At 42.4% G+C, this 21,074-nt stretch overlaps 1 protein-coding gene across 8 annotated transcripts in view; it reads right to left on the bottom strand.

The window, feature by feature from the left end:
- The window catches only part of LOC117523659 (collagen alpha-1(XIII) chain-like), a 155,555-nt gene that overhangs the window by 17,222 nt on the left and 117,259 nt on the right, over positions 1 to 21,074 (bottom strand). For all 8 annotated transcript variants that reach the window (XR_004564570.1, XM_034185233.1, XM_034185234.1 and 5 more), the window contains 3 exons: positions 20,141 to 20,194; positions 19,999 to 20,052; positions 3,072 to 3,107 (listed from right to left, as the gene is read on the bottom strand). Coding sequence is in view for 7 of the 8 variants with exons in the window: in XM_034185233.1 (XP_034041124.1) it covers positions 3,072 to 3,107; positions 19,999 to 20,052; positions 20,141 to 20,194 (144 nt within the window). In the remaining variant the exon portion in view is untranslated. The remainder of the gene's footprint in view (positions 1 to 3,071; positions 3,108 to 19,998; positions 20,053 to 20,140; positions 20,195 to 21,074) is intronic.

The following is a 21,074-nucleotide window of genomic DNA, read 5'->3' as shown; positions in this document are numbered from 1 at the left end:
CATTATTTAATTGTATTCGTGATGTAAAGCAGTGGCTGTCCCAAAACTTCCTTTACCTGAATGATGGTAAAACTGAGATCATGGTGTTTGAGCGCTCTGGCAAACCAAATGTGGTAACACCAAATTTTAGTGCTTTGGCTAACTATGTAAAACCAGCTGTCAAGAATTTGGGAGTGATATTTGACAGCTGTTTGAGGTTCGATCAACAGATAAATTCTGTTGTGAAAGCTAGTTTTTTCCAACTTCGCCTTTTGGCTAAAATAAAGCACTTTCTCAGTAGACGTGATCTTGAGATGGCCATTCATGCTTTTATCAGCTCCAGACTTGATTACTGTAATGCACTTTATTCGGGCATTAATCAGTCGTCTCTTGCACGTCTCCAATTGGTGCACAATGCTGCTGCTCGTCTTTTAACAAACACTTTTAGCCGTGAGCATATTACACCCGTCCTGTACGCACTCCACTGGCTTCCAGTTCATTTTAGAATTGATTTTAAAATTTTAATGTTTGTTTTTAAAGCTATTTATGGCCTTGCACCTCCCTACTTGTCTGAAATTTTAACTTTGCGTACCTACAGTAGGACATTAACGGCGTCTGGCCAGCTTTACTTAGATGTTCCATGGTCAAGATATAAACGCTGGGGTGATCATGCTTTCGCAGTAGCTGGCCCCAGACTGTGGAATGAGCTACCTCTTGAGTTACGTACTATTCCTGACCTAGCACTTTTAAAATCTAAGTTAAAGACTTATTTATTTAAACTGGCTTTTAACACTTAGTGGGGAGGTGACATGTTCTGTTATTTTTATGTTCTTTTTATGTGTTATTTTAAAATTTTATTTTATATGTATTTTATTTTTGTAAATTTGTGTTTTTAATGTTAAGCACTTTGGACACCAGTCGGTGCTGTAAAGCGCTTTATAAATAAATGTTGATTGATTGATTGATTGATTTACAGATGAGGACAAAATTATTACCCCCCTATGAAATTTAACATTTTCTTCAAAAAGACCCTAAGTGCTTTTTTAATAGAGCAAAAAAATTTCAACACAGCATTTCTAAACATCCTAGTTTTATTTTGGATGCTTATATTATTTTACTTTTCATACTGAAACAAAACTTTTTGCTGGATAACAGCCTGTAGTTGATTGTTGTAGTTTTCAGCAAGTTGTTTCCTGAGTAATCCCGGCACAGTCTATTAGCATCAGGAGAGCTTATAATTTTGACGCCAGTCATTTTGGGCTTTTGTGAAATAATTTTGGTTCTGTGTGCAAAGTAAAATAATGTAAGCATCCAAAAAAAGAAAAAAAAAAAAAAAAACCCGAGGATATTTAGAAATGCTGTATTGAAAATTCCTTGCTCTGTTAAAAAAAAGCACTTGGAAAATTTTTTGAAGACAATGTTATGCTCCGTTTATACATAGGCAGGACACATTACGAATGTCATATTTGTGTCATTCTTGGCACATTCCTGACATTCTTAACATGACTTAACGCATCTAAATAGGTTTCTTAATAGTGCACGTTGGTATGTGATATTCATGATTTTCATGGAGCATGTTTTTGGTTGTCAAAAAATGTCATTTCGCCTCATGTCGTGGACGTCACAACTGAGCGTGTTGATCTGTCTTGATTAGTGGTGATCCATGGCACAGAGCCCAACTAAGCATAGAGTCCCAAATTTCTTCTGCTGTGGATTTTGAGGAGCAAACTGGAGCGATCTGAATTGTTCAGAAGCTGATGGATGAATATAGGTGTGTGTGGAGACAATTCGCCTCATTCACAACGTGACAGAACGTAACAATGTGCTGTTCAGGTGACTTTATTCGTACCCGTAGGTAGATTTGACTTGCAGCAAACAGAAAAGGGCGTCCATGTTAGTCAAACACAATTCCTGCACACCGCCTCACAGTTTGCCTCAAACTTCAGTGAAATATCAATGATAGTCCCAAGGTATTTATAAGTTTGCACAATTTCAACTGGTTGACCATTAATTATTGTGTTGTCAGGTGTGCTACCATGCTTCTTGAAATCAATGACCATATCTTTAGTTTTTGTTGTACTGATCTGAAGATATAAGTCCTCACACCATTTAACAAAATGGTCAACTACACGGCCGTGGCTGCTCTCATTGTTATGCACAACAGCGTGCAACAGTGTGCAACAGCACACACCATTATTCTTGACTGTGCATAATGGTTCCTGATAATTCGTAGGACACCTGATGCCTCTGCCTCAAATCATCACATTCGTCATCAGCGGCCAAGAATGTATACTTTGTGGCATGTGACTTGTCGTCGTTATGTGTAAACACAGCATAAAATTTCACAGGAGCGCTATTGATTTTGTCCTCATCTGTATATTGGGAGGTAGCGTGAAATTAGTAATTTGCAGCATCCAAATGCAGAATGCGCGCATCCAGTTGCGCCTTTTACCTTTGCCTGTTTGATCATTGCACCTCCATGATCATGAAACTACATTGTTTTAACATGACAGTAAAACTGAAATCTGTCCATGACAGTGTGGAAACTGTGCATACACCATGTGATCTCTATCCAAATGATACACAAAGACTAGTAAGTGTCCCTCTCCTTTTCACTTGGGTTCGAAATCCAATTCGTAATCAATTCGAGATGGCTTGACATGTTGATTTGGCACAGATTTCATGCCAGATGCACTTCCTGACACAACTCCACTTTATATGGAGAATGGGCAGGGGTGGTGTTGAACTGAGAACTAACTGCTTGGTCACCACCTCTGTAAATGACACTGTAAAAGACAGACTGTCTTGTGATTTTTTTTTAAATCTGTGAAAACATGTCAACAAACTCCAGACAAACCAACCAAACTAGAAGACAAACCAACTGCCCCAACACATTGCTGTTACCAACATACCAGGGAAATTTTGTGTTGTAAAGTGTGTCCTAATTGCTGCCGTATTGCCAATCATGGTAGGCGGGTTCACCCCTTTACACTTAATGAGCAGAAGCAGGGAAGAGAGTTGATCTTTGCAGGCTGTCGTCATTTCCTATTAGAATCATGTTGCTTGTCTGCATATAAACGAGTAAAACTTACCCGGTTGCCTTTGAATCCTGGTGGTCCTATTAAACCCTGCAAAGAGAAATGACATGATTCCTTGTGCATATATCAATCATTGTGACAAATACTTTATCCTGTTTACAATCTTACAGTGATTCATATTATTAGGTTTAGGCACTGTCCAAAAAAAAAAAAAAAAAAAAAAAAAAAAAAAATCAAATCTATTTCTTTCAAAGGGGGTTTCATTTCTACTCCCAAAGCCTGTGGAACATCAAAAGTGACACCAAGCTATTTTCTCTGAGTTCAAAGCAGGATCAAGATGTCAAACACTAAGTACTCTCTAATTAATTTACGATACCTAACAGCATTCTTTTGGGGAGAGTGGTGGTCCCTTATCAGTCACTCATGAATCAGCCAGTTGCTACAGACACCCCCCCCCCCCCCCCACCACCACCACATGGGCCACAAAAGTCTAAAGCCGCCATCACACATAGCAAGAATGTGCAGGAACCAGGCTGACCAGGCAAATATGGTCATAATCCGGATGCAGTCGGGAGGGAAAGAGGTGTGGTCATCCGTGTCAGAACACAGCCAGACTGCCTCGTGCACACCTGCAGGATGCAGCCCAAACATATTTCAGACAACAGTCAGATGACACAGACTGCTGTGAGACGGCACCGACATTGGAGCTGTCACTCACCCACTTACTTACCCACTCACTCACCCACACAATCAAATCTTCACTCGTCCTCACATTCTCACCGCTCACTGATCTCTCATCAGGAGGAGGGTGCGCTGGCAGGAGCGTGTGTGTCTCACATGACGGAGTGCACGCATGTACGTGCTTAGAACAAGTGATCCAAACAGCGTGCGAGTGTGTGGCCAGATGAAATGTACACTCAGCTGTGCCTGTGTGTTCAAAATGGCTGAATGAGCTGCTATGCACGTGTGTGCAAGTGCGTGCCTGTGCACGCACGCATGTGTCTGTGTGCGTGCGTAAAACAGGTGATCAAAGCAGCGTGCGAGTTTGTGGCCAAAATATTTGCTCAGCTGCATGTATGTGTGTTCATAAAGGCTGTACCAGCCACTCCGTGAAGCACACATGCGCACGTGTGCACACACGAGCACAGGAGCTGTTCATTCTGACTGCACACAAAAAGGTTGACAGCTGTCAGTGATCATCTGCTGTTGTACAGTCCGGTGAAAAATCCCTTTAGGTGTTTGATCAGTACATACTTGCATTGCTACATTTTATTTGTCCAGCTGGACTCCATAAGTGCTGCTAAACTGTGCTGGCAGCGCACCAACTTCTGACGTGCGCAACATTCTTCAGACACAGCCAGCAAACTTTCTCTCTTTTTAAAACGTTTTTTTGGTGGTCATTTCACTTGATAGACATCTTAACACAACTGCAGTTGGATTATTGGTGTGAGGCGACGCTTCACATGGGATTTCTATATGCCAGAGGTGGATTATGCATTTGTGACATGATGGATGTAATCAACCAATTATGGAATCACCCCCTCATTCATCTTCAACCACTTATCTGAGAGGAGTCTTGGGGGCAACAGCTCTAGCAGGGGACCCCAGACTTCCCCCTCCCGTGCCACATTGACCACCTTTGACTGGGGGATCCCAAGGCATTCCCAAGCCAGTGTGGAGATATAATCTCTCCACCTAGTCCTCGGTCTTTTCCCGGGGTCTCCTCCCAGGTGGATGCGCCTGGAACACCTCCTGAGGAAGGTGCCCAGGAGGCATCCTTACCAGATGCCCGAACCACCTCATCTGGCTCCTTTCAAAATGAAGGACCAGTAGCTCTACTCCGAGCTCCCCACTGATGACCGAACCTCTCACCCTATCTCACGCTCCACTGTCTCCTCACTCGTGAACAAGACCTGAGGTGCTTGAACTCCTTCACTTGGGGCAAGAACATATTCCCTATCCAGAGTAGGCAATCCATCGGTTTCCTGCTGAGAACCATGACCTCGGATTTAGAGGTGCTGATCCTCATCCCAGCCGTTTCACACTTGGCTGCAAACAATCCAGTGAGTGTTGGAGGTCACCGGCCAATGAAGCCAACAGGACCACATCATCTGCAAAAAGCAGTGATGAGACCCTGAGCTCACCAAACTGGAAACCTTCCTCCCCCTGACTACGCCTCGATATCCCCGTCCATGAATATCACAAACAAGATTGGTGACAAGGCGCAGCCCTGGTGGAGACCAACCCCCACCGGAAACAAGTCTGACTTACTTTCGAGCACCCGAACACAGCTCTCTCTTTGTGAGTACAGAGATCGGATAGCCCTGAGAATGGACCCCCTCACTAACATACTCCGCAGCACCTCCCACAGTATCTCCTGGGTACTCAATCATACGTCTTCTCCAAGTCCACAAAACATATGTAGACTGGATGGGCATACTCCCAAGCACCCTCCAGGATGTTCTTGAGAGTGAAGAGCTGGTCAGTTGTTCCATGACCAGGACAGAACCCGCATTTTTCCTCTTCAAGCAGAGGTTTGTCTATCAGCTGAGCCCTCCTTTCCAGCATCCTGGAATAGACTTTACCAGGGAGGCTGAGTAGTGTGATGCCCCTGTAGCTGGCACACACTCTCTGGTCCCCCTTTTTAAATATGGGGACCACCACCCCAGTTTGCCACTCCTTAGGCACTGTCCCAGATCTCAACGTAATGTTGAATAGACGTCTCATCCAAGACAATCCCTCCACACCCAGAACCTTCAGCATTTCTGGATGGATCTCATCAAGCCCTGGGGCCTTGCCATAGCGGAGTTCTTTGACTACCTCAGTGACTTCCACCAGGGAAATTGATGAAAATCCTCCATCAGCTTCCAGCTCTGCCCCAATATAGAGAGCACGCCACTCTGATGCAGGAGCTCCTCAAAGTGTTCCTTCCAATGCCAAATTACATCCTCAGTTGAGGTCAACAGAGTCTCATCCTTACTGTAGACAGCTTGGATGGTTCCCCGTTTTTCTCTCCTGAGGTGCCTCACAGTCCACCAGAAGCACCTTGGTGCAGACCGAAAGTCCTTCTCCATGGTTGCTCTGAACTTCTCCCACCCCCGCTGCTTTGCCTTCCTCACAGCAGAGGCTGCTGTCCTTCAGGCCTGACGGTACCTTGCAACTGCTTTCGGAGTCCTCCGAGATAACATGTCCCAGAAGGACCCCTTCTTCAGTCGGACGGCTTCCCTGACCACCGGTGTCCACCACGGTGTTCAAGGGTTGCTTCACACCGGTGTCCACCACGGTGTTCAAGGGTTGCTTCAGCAATGGAAGCTTTGAACACTGCCCATTCTGGTTCAATGCCCCCAACCTCCACAGGGATCCTCAAAATGCTCCGCCAGAGGTGTGAGTTGAAGATCTGGCAGACAGTGGGCTCCTCCAGACGTTCCCAGTTCACCCGCACTACCCGTTTGGGCTTACCAGGTCTGTCCAAAGTCCTCCCCATCCTCTGATCCAACTTACCACCAGATGGTGATCAGTTGACAGCGCTTCACCCAAGTGTCCAGAACATGCAGCCTCAGATCATAAGATACGATCACAAAATCGCTCATCGATCTTCGGCCTAGGGTGCTCTGGTACCATGTACACTTATGAGCATCCTTATGTTCGAACATGGTGTTTGTTATGGACAGTCCATGACTAGCACAGAAGTCCAATAATAAATGACCATTCAGGTTTAGTTCAGGGAGGCCGTTCCTCCCAATCACGCATCTCCATGTGTCTCTGTCATTGCCCACGTGTGCGTTGAAGTTCCCCAGCAGATCAATGGAGTCCTCCACCAGAGCCCCATACAGGACTCCATTTACGGACTTCAAGAAGGCTGAATACTCCAAACTGCTGTTCGGTGTAAACACACAAACAACAGTCAGAGTTCCCCCTCACCACCCGAAGGCGCAGGGAGGTGACCCTCTCATCTACTGGGGTAAACAATGTAGCGGCGATCAGTCGGGGGCTTGTGAGTATCCCCACACCGATTTTTGATTGTAACCATCAGAAAGCCTCTGTCAAGGTTCATACAGGCAAGCTGTTGGATATGACGGATGAACAACATTGGACATCGACGGCCATCAGCAACTGACCCCAGAGACATCCCACACTACTGCCAAGTAAGCTATCTGGTTCTGTCAGAGCCTAGCAGTGGAGTGCCCAACCAGTCGATCGCGATCGACAGGTTGGCTGAGTTCCAGTCGATCGCAGGAAAAAAATCTGTCTCTGGACTCCAGAGGATTTAGTGCTGTTGTAACAGACTGATGCAGGAGGTGGCAGCAATGTACCAATAAGGATGCCGGCTGTCCATAGAAGAGCTCTTCTTCTATGTTGGAGGATAAGAAATGAAAAATAAGCCAGATTGGAGTTCCAAGTGCGCATTTGCGTGCTGGATAATATTGAACATCCGGTACAGGTAGCTCAGGATAATCAAACGTGGTTTGTCAATGGTGAAGCATTGTTGAATCAGTTTAAAACTATGGAATCGTTGCTTTTATGAGTTTCGCCTGATTATTTTTTATCGTCTGTGCAAATTAATAACATGGATGTGCAAAAGCACTTGGTGGCCAATTCAAAGGTATACAGATTATATACAGCCATATATTTTGATGTTTGTATGCTGTAAATTACACCACTGTAAATCTAATGCTAACTGCTAACCCGGCTAAATCTCCTCGTTCAATAAATATGTAGAGTGATGAATGTGGCGAACAAGATTGCAGTGTTCTGTTCAGCCAAGGAGTCTGAGGACGGGTTGGACTGAAAGGCACACGACACGCAGGAGCCGAAAATATCGCAGGAGTGCGAAGGAGACCTGAAAAAAAAGAAAAAAAAAACGCTTGGTGTGCCGTAGTAGCTGCTATTTTGCTGTATTACATTACTAAGTCATATATACTGATGGGGGAATAAATATAAGTGTAAAGATGATTGTATATATCATCAGAGCAGTAAAATGAGCAGTCCATGTGAACGCTACGCATTGACTCCTCGTGCGGTTATTTCCACCAGCTGCAGCTGTCGATCCGCAACGTGAATTCTGAATTCCACAACAGCTCTTATGTAATCATCTAAATCATCTATCTGTTGTCTACCTGCTTCCACATTTACAGAAGGGCTGAACTGTCATTCCTACATTCATATTGTTATATTTAATAAGAAATAATAATCGCCAGGGGGCCAAAATATCACCATTAGAGTATGCAGGATGCCTGAAAAAAATCTGCTGTGGTTCTGATTATTTTTGTTTTAGAAATCACTGTTAATAAAAAAATCATACGCACAGACATGAGGTCAAAATATCGCCATCAGAGTGCGTAGGATGCCTGAAAAAAACAAAACAAAACAAAAAAACAACAACCACCGTCTTTCTGATTATTTTTATTTTAGAAATCACTGTTATGGCTAAAGGCTGTGTGTGGCTGTCTGAATGTCAGCTGCCAGAGTTGGCAGCTGACATTCAGACAGCCCATGGGAAAATCACCAATTAACTGACAGAAATCCACATACAATGTTTCTTGGCCCAGTTGATGAAAGGGAAATTATTAACGTAGTTAGTACATGTAAAAGCAAAAGTCAACTGATCACAATGACGTACATATGTCCTTAGTAAAGCAAATAATTAAATAATAATTCCAATCAAATAATTACTGAAATCACCAAGCCATTAACATACATATTTAATAAATCATTTCAAACTGGAATTGTCCCAAATAGTATGAAAGTGGCAGAAGTGATACATTTATGCAAATCTGGTGACAAACATCTTTTTACTAATTAAATAAATTTAATAAATTTATAGAACGACAACTTGCTTGATGACTGTCAGTATGGTTTTAGAGCAAAAAGGTCCACTGCACTGGCATTGCTCGATGCAATAGAAGAGATCAATAAACATGTGGACAAAAGGGAATTAATAATAGGTTTATTTATTGACCTAAGAAAGGCTTTTGACACAATAAATGACAATATATTATTTCAAAAGATGGAACTGTATGGGATCAGAGGAGTGGCTCTGAATTAGATTAAAAGCTATTTAGAAAATCGGAAGCAGTTTGTTCAACTCTGGGACTGCTGTTCTTCATATCTGGACATCGTTTGTGGAGTTCCTCAGGGTTCTGTGTTGGGACCAAAGTTATTTATTTTGTCCATTAACGATATATGCAAAGTTTCGGATGTGTTCAGAGTAGTTCTCTTTGCAGATGACACAAACCTGTTTTGTTCAGGAGATAATTTGCAACAATTATATTATCTGATTTAGGAACCGAAATGACAAAGTTGAAGAGTTGGTTTGATATTAACAAACTGTCATTAAATTTGTCTAAAACTAAAATAATGTTATTTGGAAATCATAAAAATAATGCACAAATACAGTTAACTATACAAGGGATAAACATTTCTTTTTTCTTTTCTTTCTTTTAACTACTTTGTCTATGAGCTTTGTTGTTTGTGTATAAGTGATTTTTGTTAAGCATATGTGTGCCTAATAAATTCAAATTCAAATAAAAAAAGGCCTCTTCATACATACTGCAAATATGTAGAACTCCAAGGCAACACCCATTGGAGAAGCTGGTATGTGCGCACCACGAAACATTGCGCCGATGGTCAGGCGTGCACAATGATGATGCGATGGCTCATGCATGCGGGAACACAGTGCCACCAGCTGCACGATGTGTAACCACCGCTGGTGAAGAAATAACAAATAAAAAATACATGCTGCGACGGTTCCGTGCACACGATCCATGTGCGCATGTGAGCTTGATTGCTGCAGCCCATTGCCACAGGGATATACGTTTTGATTTATGTCCACTTGATGACAGCCAACAGACACACGCGCGTCAGTGGTCAGTTGGTAGTCCATGTCTGTCCAAACACAGTACTGTCCAGCTGGGATGCCCAAAATGACAGATCTCCATAGCTGCTTCTGTCATAGCCACACCTCCTGTCAGTTCAGCGCACACAACAAAGCCACACTTGTGGGGCATTTAGACAAATTTCACTGCGAGTATGACAGTGATTGTTTGCAGTCTGTTGTCGTGCCAAGAGTGCGAATGGCCACACATTTTGTAAGTGCCATACAAGCGGTGTTAGATGTTCGTGCGTGTCAGCTGGTATTTTGCCAACACCTGCCACAAGAGGGTTTGATAGGCTTGCACAGTGCACACTCTGTCTTTCAGCTGCTGGTGTGCAAGCACTGTTGCCAAGTGCTTGCTCACAGGGGGTCGTTTTGACCGTTGGGGTTTTTCCGTAATTATTGTATGGCTTTGCCTTACAATATAAAGCGCCTTGGGGCAACTGTTTGTTGTGATTTGGCGCTATATAAATAAAATTGATTTGATTTGATTTTGATTTGATTTGACAAGTGTACGAGGCATTAGCGGTAGCTACAAAATTACACGGTTTGCATGCAATTCCTGCTTCATGCGCACTTAACCCCTTAACGCCCGGATTTATATAGCTGTATATAAAAAATGTTTTGTGTGTGTTTTTGCCTTTAAGTAGATGGTAAATAATGTTGAGATTATTAATTTCACTTTTGCACAAAAACTAGATAGTAATATTGGGTATTCTGGTAATGACTTTATGTTATAATGTTATAATAATAATGATGGTATGTTGCAAATTTGCGACAACGGGCATACAGGTCAATTTGGTAAGTTGCATATTTGAGTCAGAGATTGTAGCATATATGCGGCGACGGGCATTAAGGGGTTAATGTGCATTTCAACCAAATCCGCAATATGTGTGAAAATAATAATTCAGCCAAATAGCAGCCACCAGCATTTTTCTCAGGTGTCCTGTGCACTCCTGCAATATTTTTTGGCTCCTGCACCTTTCAGCCATCTGAGGACACATTTATTCTGTTCACAGCTGGAGGAGACACACATCTGCTGTACACAGATATTCGGTGACTCAGCAGAGGTAAATTTCTGGTCTTCTGCCTGAAATTAAAGAATTTCTGAAATGTTCAAACCATGCTGAATATGCACAGCTTTTGGATTTGAAAGCAAGCTTAAAAGCAAATTACACGTGCTCAAGCAGGTTGCAACAGTGTGACCTGCAGAACTTTCCACACAATTTACACAAAACTTAAGCACCAGGACAAAGACCATGGAGCCTGAGAGTGCACATTATGATGATCATGTGCAGAGCATCTTGTCAGAATTTGACAGGCACTTTACTGATTTTGCATCCAAAGAGCCTGTTGTCAGTTTTCTCTGTTTTCCATATGGGGAAAATCTAGATGTGGACTGTATCCTGTTCAAAGTGGCATCACTCTTCAACCTGGATAGCTGAGAATGAGATCCTCACACTGAAAAATGAGCTCAAATCCAGAGCAACACCTGACATGAATGTCCAAATCTGGAATCTAATGCAGAAAGAGAGTGCATGAGAGCCTGCTTACGGCTGCACTCAGCTCCTACTATCCGGACTATGAGAGACCAGCTTCCTCCTCTCTGTGCAAGAAGTCCCACAAAGGTAGGGAGCAACTTTTCCAACTTGAGGCCTGTCCTAGGCTTACTTGTGCTTATTCTTTTCCACCGTGCACATTTACTTCAATGGTGTATTATTTTTGCTAAAACCTGCTACAAAATTGTGTCATTATATTGGTGCACAATATATTGTGGCTACTCTTTAGCATTCGATATGGCTTGGTAGATTTCGATACACTGTCAACTTTAAAAGTAGATCTCTGTTCAAAAAAGGCTGGGCACCCCTGCTCTAGCAGAAGTGGCTTTATTTTAATCAATTCACTCGTATCACTATTATATCATGTTAACAAATGCCAAAATAATTTCCCTGCAGAATATGAAATAATCCATTCTTAAATTTCCCACAGATATCTCCATCTTACACAACTGTTATATAATAATTATTCACTGAATTTTATTGTTATCATCAAAGTACATCACTGTGATATGTCCTGTCTTATTTAACCCCTGACTGAGTTAAATAAATGCTTAAACATGTGTGGCCTGTCTGTGATAAGTCGTCGTAGTCAATCGTACACAAACTGCCTCATGCTGTTGTTGCTAAATTTTGAACATCTTGAAATTAGCGCCACGGTCAGAGAAGAGCCTCGTTAACTGAATATAATGCCTCTAAGAGGCACTCAGAGCCACTATTCTCCCACGATAGTTGAAGAAACCCTCTCGTAGCAATGAAAACATGCTGTGTGGCTCATTATTCATCCTTTATTATTTGGTTATTTACCCAGGCTTTATATGTTAACACAGAGGTGTCGAATCTGCCTCCACAGAACTTTCTGACTGGAAGAAAGAGGATATGTTTTTTTTTCTTTTGGCTGATATGGCATATTACCTATGGCACTGGCATATTTACATTTTAACCTTGTTATAAACCCTCAGACCAACAGGTGGTGCCCCTAATTAATTTTAGGTAAAATTAAATGTACATTTGCACCATATTCCATCAGTCCTAACATCCAGGAGCATTACAGTTCTCCCCAAATCTCTTGTGCTGCTCCTGCCACATAAAAGTGATCTCCTCCCCCTGAATGCTGCTACTGGCACAAAAGAGGCTCCTGTTTCCCTCCCTGCAATGTTATACATAATTGGACTTGTCCAGACAACAGGCCACCCAGCAACTCCTCTGCAAAGTTCAAGCACGCTATGTCACAACTCCGCTAATCCACTAATTATCAAAGATAATGTTTTCATTATCGGATTAGCTTTTCAGATAACTTCAAAAACCACCATCGGACCAATTATCTTCCGAGACATTTTGGTCCGATAATTTTTAGACCGCTAATATTTTTGCAGACGTAGCTTTTCGTAGTAGATGCGCAGTTCTATCCTCTACAAACAGAGAAGAGCTGGTTCTAGAAGAAACCGCTCTATCCTCTGCAGGCAAAGGAGAACTGGTCATAGAAAAGAAAAAAGAAAAATAATTTCTTTTTACCCCATACTGATACATTGGCAATATCACCCAAGTCATCCAGAGGCATACCGTTTTAACTTATGGTTAAAATTTTAACCAAACTAATTTTGGACAAGTTATTTAAATTAATGTCACGTCTGAAGTTTTATAAAGTGAAAATATAAGATATATGTTTTAGTTTTAAAGTACTGCACTAATTTTGAAGGTTTTAGTGTGGACATGCTATGCCCAGTGCATTATGGGTACAGTCACGACAGGAGAAATGCATTTGAGACATTCTGATCAGGCTCCACAAGGACAACAGCATTAAACTCTTTGAATATTGTGCCTAAAACTCTTGTGAGTATATTCTCTGGGTTTATAGATGTTATTGTGTTTGTTTTATGTAAAAATGGCAGAAGAAGCCCAGGTTGCTTTTCCAAAAGCCGAAATTGTGATTATGGCCGTGATATAACCGGCGTCAAAATGCATAGAACACTGCCATCTACTGGCGACAGGTTATATCACAGTGTTGTCGACCGCAGGATTTTAACATTATCTGTAGGTTTCCAAAACCTGAGAGACCCCACACGTAGAGATTAAAAAAAAAAAAAAATCATCTGACAGGTTTAGTTGTACAGTGTGTGGTGTCTGTGGCATGGTAAAAACAACACACACAAACAGATTTCACACACGAACATTCTCAGGTCAAACACCTCGCTTTCTGATTGGCTGCATGTCACATTTAGCTCCTCACGTTCTTCTGAGCAGATCAGAGCGCTCTTACCAACCACACACAGCAGGAATATCTGATAAGATTGTATTTAGCGTCATCACGATTGTCGGGGCGTCCTTAAGATTGTCGGAAGGGGAAGTTCGGGTCCGATATCGGCCTAATTATCTTGCCATGTGAACCAGGCTTGATGTTATGATGCCGCACGGAGCGACTTGATTGATTGGATGTTATGACACCACACGGAGCGACTGATTGATTCGTTGTGTTATGATGCCGCACAAAGCAACTGATCGATGCGTTATTGACACTGCACGGCAAAGTTCAATGACCAAAATACCAACATTCTGGGTGCAATGAACATGTTTTCACGATTATTTGATTTATTTGTGCGACTGACATCATTATTCAAGCATTCAAAAGGCGATTCCTATCGCCACACAACTCCAACCACACACAAGAAATTTTTTTGACAGTCTTGTGATTGAAAAAACCTTGTCTCCCAAACCGGATAGAGTTGTGACGTCATCACGCGTGCACTTAGGTGCTGTCTAACGGGATCTTGAAAATTTCTTTCTTTTTTATACAAATGAAAAAAATGACATATTTTACAAAAGCACATTTATTTGTAAACACCAACACATGTTACATTGATTCACTTGTGTTGGTTTTTACATAGAATGAATGAATCAACCAATCAGTATGAGCGGAGGCTTTGTTACCCATAATCCCTTTAGGCATCTGTGTGTTAATGTTCAAATCTTCAGAATTAGTGCATTATTTTAAAATGAACAGATATGTGTTACACAGTGGTCCCTCGCTATAACGCAGTTCACCTTTCGCGGCATTGCAGTTTCGCAGATTTTTTTAGTCCAATTTTGCATGCTTTTTTTTTTTTTTACAGTGCACTGTGTTCTGCGTCCTCATCAAGCAGGTCGGTCGCAGCACCGGTCGGCATCACCGTGAAGGGAGAGCACGCGCATTGTGTTCTGCGTGTGTCTGTTTATAAGAATCTTCTCACCCAGAAGAAAAAAGAGCGCCCTCACTCAGAAAAAGATACCTGCACTGAGGTATCACTCAGTGGAAAAAGACGCGACAGCGGAGTGGCGCCAGGACGAAGAGGCACGGTCAGATAAACTGTGAAATACTGGTGAGTCACTATTAATAATTTTTTATGTGTCCAACCTCGTAGGTTTATCATTAAAATTAGATTAGTTAGTTCTAAAAGCCATCATAATTATTTATAGGAAAACGTTCTATTTTTATTTCTCAAACAAATGTTTGGGCCTGAAAACAGGTTTTGATCTTTGGTTTCATTCTATAATACTGGACTTATTTTTCTACTAAGTTTTGAAGTTTGAGAGTGTTTACACAGGAGAGAAAAGTGAGAAAATGTTAATGCCTGTTTGAGAAAAGTGTATAAAGTGTGTCGTGAGGGGTTTTACAGCCCTAAAACGTCTATAATAATTGTAAAAAATAACGCTGACTACTTCGCGGATTTCGCCTATTGTGGGTTATTTTTAGAACGTAACTCCCGCGATAAACAAGGGACCACTGTATATCACTTTGTACATTTTAAGAGTTTACATTAATGTAGTTATTCTATCCGGAATAATTTTATTTTTAAAGCAACACCATAATTCAAACCTGTTTTCCATTTCAAGACCTCTGCCTCATCGCTGGACCTCTGTATCCTGTCAGGGTAAATGACGCTTTCCTACAGCAGGGGGCAGAGCGCACAAAGACAAGCGCTGGCTCATTGGCTGTTTGGGTTTATGATCGCCATTGGTTCTATCAGAAGCTTTGGTGGTGTTATTAAAATAATTAATTATATCCATACAAAAGATTAATTCTGGCCTATGTCAGGTGCCTGAGCCTATTGAAGCTGACCCCCCCCACACAGATTAAAAAAAAATCCAAGCAAGCAGGCTGAGTTTGCCCTGTAATTTCCGAGGGTACATGAAGCAGCAGTAGCCTCAGCGCTCACAGACCAGCTTCTGCACTGTTGAAAACATTCAGCTGCTCCAACGAAGTCAAATTAAACAATAACGTTACAAAAACTGAACAAACGATGAAAAAACGTCAAGAACGACAGCAAAACGAGACACAGACGAATTGCGGTTTTCGTTGCCCTTCGTTCAAATTTTTCAACAGTTCAAAAATCCTGACTGCGCGAAGGTTAAACGATGCCAACGACAGTCAACGAAAGTCTGAAAGCCTGTCTGTCTGTCTGTCCGGGTGTTCTGTCTGATAACTGGACTCTTACAAATCTCGGTTGTTGTCTCTCGTCCTGTTGTGTGTGATCATTGTTCATTGTGCTGATGGGTTTTTTCCTGCATTGCTGCTGCATGATTCAATGCAGCAACAATGAAGGTTTTTCTTTCCCAAGTTTTACCTTGTGTGTGCTTTTTATATGTGTTCATGTACCGGGCCGGCTTATGTGTGTTGTTTGTGTGTGTCGTCTGTCGTCATGAGGCATTTGTAGCAAGGCTGGATGGATGGATGGATGGATGGATGGATGGATGGATGGATGGATGGATGGATGGATGGATGGATGGATGGATGGATGGATGGATGGATGGATGGATGGATGGATGGATGGATGGATGGATGGATGGATGGATTGCTCAGCCCTGCTGTTGACTTAAGGCAGGATATACATCTGGAGCTGGTCCCCAGGCGCCTAAAGGCGACTTCTGCTCCTAACTGGCAATTAGGATGGGTTAAATGCAGTAAACACATTTCATTGTGCAGGGAACATGTTCCTTTGTGCATATGACAATAAAATTCTTTTGAATCCTTGAATCCTTTGAAGTCCACATTTCTTGTTTCGTCAGGGCATCGTCACCCTTTGTTAAGTGCCGTGTGACTGGGCCTTTATAATGAGGTTAGGTGTGACAGGAGGGTCTTGTTTAAAAATTGGTTAAAGATTAAATCAATCACCAACCAACTTGATTAAAGATTAAATCAATCACCAACGCTATCAAAGGTGCTGACGTGTTTTTCCATTGTGCCATCTGGTGTCCATCTGATGCACATCCTCAAAGTGAGTGCCTCACATTCACTCATTCCCACACACACTCACAAGGTAGTGTCAACGTGCTGCCATGGAAGGTTCTGAACTATGCAACAGCCTTTAATACAGTTGATTCTGGTATACTGGTAGAGAAAATGAAAAAAAAATTATATCCTTAAGGCTGTTGTATTTGTCAGGTCATCTTCACTGTGTTCAGTATAACAGCACAACATCTAAAGTCTCAACAACGAAGCATCGGTGGTCCAACAAAGAAATCAAGGTTCTGCATTTTCTCTTTATGTTGCACAACTTGGTCAGATTACACAGAACTGATTATCACTGTTGTGCTGTGCTGATGACCTGCAGATTTATACACCTATTTATGAATGTAATACCTCTAATATTGCCATATTGGATGCTTGCCTGACTGCAGTGAAAAGCTGAATGCCTGCAAAATTTATATATATGAACTCAGAGAAAATTGAGATGATTGTACCTGGTGCAATCTCTGCACAGAATGCAACCAGGAAAAAAAACAAAACAAACAACAACAAAAAACCACATGAAACTGCCTGGTAAATTGAGAACACAATATATAGAAAGACCATAGAAAGATGGATCCATGTCTCCATAGATTCAGAGAGGAGAAAGTGGAGAAGCCTGGTAATTTTCTTACTGAGTAGCCACTCCCATCTCTGTCACTGATATCAACCATAACACACATTCTGTGAGAAACTACATCACTCCACCTGTGTATATAAATGTATTCCTGTCAAAATAGGGCTTAGGTTTTATTATTAATGTCAGTATTAGTTTAATGTGTATAAACATATTCAGAAGGAGCTAACAACCTTACAGCTCAAACCTTTGTTCAAACCCGTTAAGCTTTGAGATGTGAATGAAATTGCAGGCTACTAACTATATATAGAGGGCCGACGGCCAACCATAGTGCCCCCAAAATCATGTTATTGTATAATTAGTCAATTCCAGACCTGACACAGTGGCTTTATTGAGGTTTACTCCATCCATCCATCCATCCATCCATTTTCTATACCCATTTACTCCAATTAAGGGCCACTGGCGACTTGTGGGTTTACTACATATTTAATTTAATTTAACAAGTAGTTGCCTGATTTTAACTCTTAACTTCTTCTGATGTTGTAACACACACAAATGCTGTCAATAGCAACACTTTAAATAAACTCTCCAGTGAACAATATGGATGTACAGATCAGTGGTGCAAGCAGCAATTATGATTCCCTTCAAACAAGAAGATCACTAAAGGTCCTTGGGCAAGGTCCTTAAACCCTGTTTGCCCTCCTTTGACTGAGTTTGTGTAAGATAACTTTCATGCTCAGATCATGTCAGTGTCCTCTTGTTTCCTGTCTTTTGTCCAGTCTTCTTGTTGTAGTAGTTAGTGACCCCTATGTAATGTAGTCTGTTGTTGTATTGTAAGCTCCTGTGATGTTTGTGTGTTTTTACTGTAAATTGTTTAATTTTTATAGTCTGTCAGGGAGTACAGATGGAAATTAGCCCATGGCTGTAACCTGACATATTTACACTTTATGTGTTTATTAATATGTGTTTTCCCTTTTAAATAAATAAATGAAATGAATGAAAGTTGCTCCTGGTGTACAGCTGAGCACCTTGAATGACACTACACTACATCAGTGAGTGTGTGTGTGTGTGTGTGTGTGTGTGTGTGTGTGTGTGTGTGTGTGTGTGTGTGTGTGTGTGTGTGTGTGTGTGTGTGTGTGTGTGTGTGTGTGTCTCATCAAGTGTTTTGAGTGCATTGTAGAAATGTTGTCCATTTATTGTTGATGCTCTTCAAGGCCAGCTGTGCCCAAACTCCTTATAATGCCCCTTCACACACAGTACAAATGTGGTCGAATTGCGTATGAAGTAGGAACTGTATGCAATACGTGAAAAATCATAGCTGCCTCCAACGTGTAATACACCTGTTGCTACAACTATTTACACACACCAGCGGCTGAAAGAGAGTGTGCGCTGTGAGAGCCCATCGAACCCTCTCGTGGCAGGTGTCAGCCAAATTCCAGGTGACACATGTGAACATATAACACACCGCTCGCTTGGCATTTAGAAAATGTGTGGCCATTTGCACTGTTAGCACAACAACAATCAGCAGATGATTACTTTCGAGCTGGCGGTGAAATTTATCTAAGTGCCCCCATGACTGTGGGCTGCCGAGCACACATGTGGTGTGCCAGAGTGTTGGCTCCCCCCACAACACGCTCCCTCCCGCTCCCCCCCACTCCCTCCCCTAACACGTGCGTGCGGTTCACGCCCCCCAAGCCCCCAGCAGGTGAGGCACCTCTCATCTGATCACAGAGTAACACCTTGGTCTGTGCGCTGAAAGAACAGGGGGCGTGGCTGGCTGTCAAGCTCCTGCTGTTGACAACTCTGGTCCGCGACGTCACAACTGCAGCACATGTACCGAGTTTGGATGGACATGCATGTGTGTGTGCTTGCTGTCCTCATGTGGAAATACATAACATATATCGCTTTTGAGATGGGCTGGAGAGTACGCACACTGACAGGCTGTCCCAGCTTTAATGGATTGTGAGTTCATGTGGACGAGCAGCAGGTGATCTGAATGTCACGTCTGTCTGTCAGGACACGCGTGTCCTGTGAGTGGTTCGCCCACAGGACTGTATGACAAGCCAAAAGTGAGACAAATATGCCACTTTCAGTCACGTATCAGCAAAAATACGCCATAACAAATGCCATTTGGTCATTTATCACGGCCCTTTTTCTCTTTTTTTAAAAACACGTTTATGTCCTTGTTGATTTCAGACATTTTTCTGCACCTTTTACAGGACAGCGATGGTAGCGCAGTGGTAAAGTTTGTGGCTGGTAATCAGAGCGTGGGTGGCATGTATTTTTTTTTCACAGCAGCTGTGCGATGTGGTTACATATGTTCCAGTTGTTCAATTTCAATTTGTTTCATTTATGTAGTGCCAAATCACAACAAAGTTGCCTCAAGGCACTTCACACAAGTAAGGTCTAACCTTGCTAACCCCTCGCACTGTGTTCCCGCTGCAACGGTTTCGTGCACGCTCATGCACAACACCATGATCATCATGCACAACCACCAAACTGTTATAGTGGGTTTGCTCATGCCTGCCTGTTGGCTCGATGTTGTTGTGGTTCACTCATATGAGCTGTTCTGCCATGATTTGCCCTGATTTGTACTTATTCATACTATGTGTGAAGGGGCCCTTAGTGTTGTGTCAGGAGGGGTAGCCACTGTAAAACATCTGCCTAATCAACATGTGGAACCACATCAGATCTGCAGAACTCAGACTTACAGGGATGCCTTGAGGCCCAGTTGGTCCTGGAAAGCCTGCATCTCCTTTTTCACCCTGTAGTGATGAGAGAGAGTGTATAATGTTATAAAATGATACATTTAACAAAGAAAACAAACAAAAGAAAACATAAGATGACACTCACTCTCTCCCCCTTTGGTCCCGCTGGTCCTGGCATACCTGCTGGTCCAATTAGACCCTTTAAAATGACAATGAGATAATAAATATGAGCCAACAAATTACGAAAATGAACAGTCTCCAGGAAATATCACTCTGAAATGCCTGATGGCAGTAAAACAACAAGCTTTCTGGTGGTGTCATGTCTTTGATCATTTCAACCTGATTGAGTTTTACATTTAACTTCCTTTCTTATTAACACGTCAAGCTTGTTGGTCTACTGAGCAAATGGTTTAAAAAGGAGGAAAATGAAAAAATGTGAAGCCTTCAGGTGCAGTTTTCTTTCTGAGAAGCAGAAAAAGCTGTTGCGTCTCAGGCACATCCAGCAGGTGGAATACTGTGTAAAGTCAGCGGAATGTGACCGTGGGGTGCCGGTGCAGTGTCTGAAATGTCAGCATGCAGCACGGGCATCCTTGCATGCTCTGTTTGGGTTCTCAGGAAGAGCAGTGCCGCAGACCACCACTGGTACAGGATCAGGAAGCAGGGCTGAGGGTCTGCACTGTCATGGAAGATCATTTAAAGTAGCACTTGGCAACACTGACAAGGACAACATGTCACGTGAATGTACTGTTGAAGGTCACTCATAGAGGGTATAACTTCCACAGTATATAATACAGAATAACATTCTCAGGATAATTAACTCCGCTTCAGGTGGATGTGAGAGGGTGAAAATCATGATGATGAGCTCTAATGACAGGATGATATCACGTTCTACTGAATGAGTGTTGTACTGTTTCACTTCAATGTCAAGCACACATTCATTTTCTATACCCGCTTACTCAACTCAAGGCTAATGGCGGGCTGGAGCCTATCCCAGCAGTCATATGGCGTGAGGCAGGGTACACTCCGGACAAGACACCAGTCCATCGCAGGGCCACAGACACATAAAATCAGTCACGCTC

This window comes from Thalassophryne amazonica, chromosome 13 (genome assembly GCF_902500255.1).
Source record: "Thalassophryne amazonica chromosome 13, fThaAma1.1, whole genome shotgun sequence".
Classification (NCBI taxonomy): Eukaryota; Metazoa; Chordata; class Actinopteri; order Batrachoidiformes; family Batrachoididae; genus Thalassophryne; species Thalassophryne amazonica.
The sequence above is the reverse complement of the archived record's forward strand: the minus strand, read 5'-3'. Positions and strand labels throughout refer to the sequence as shown.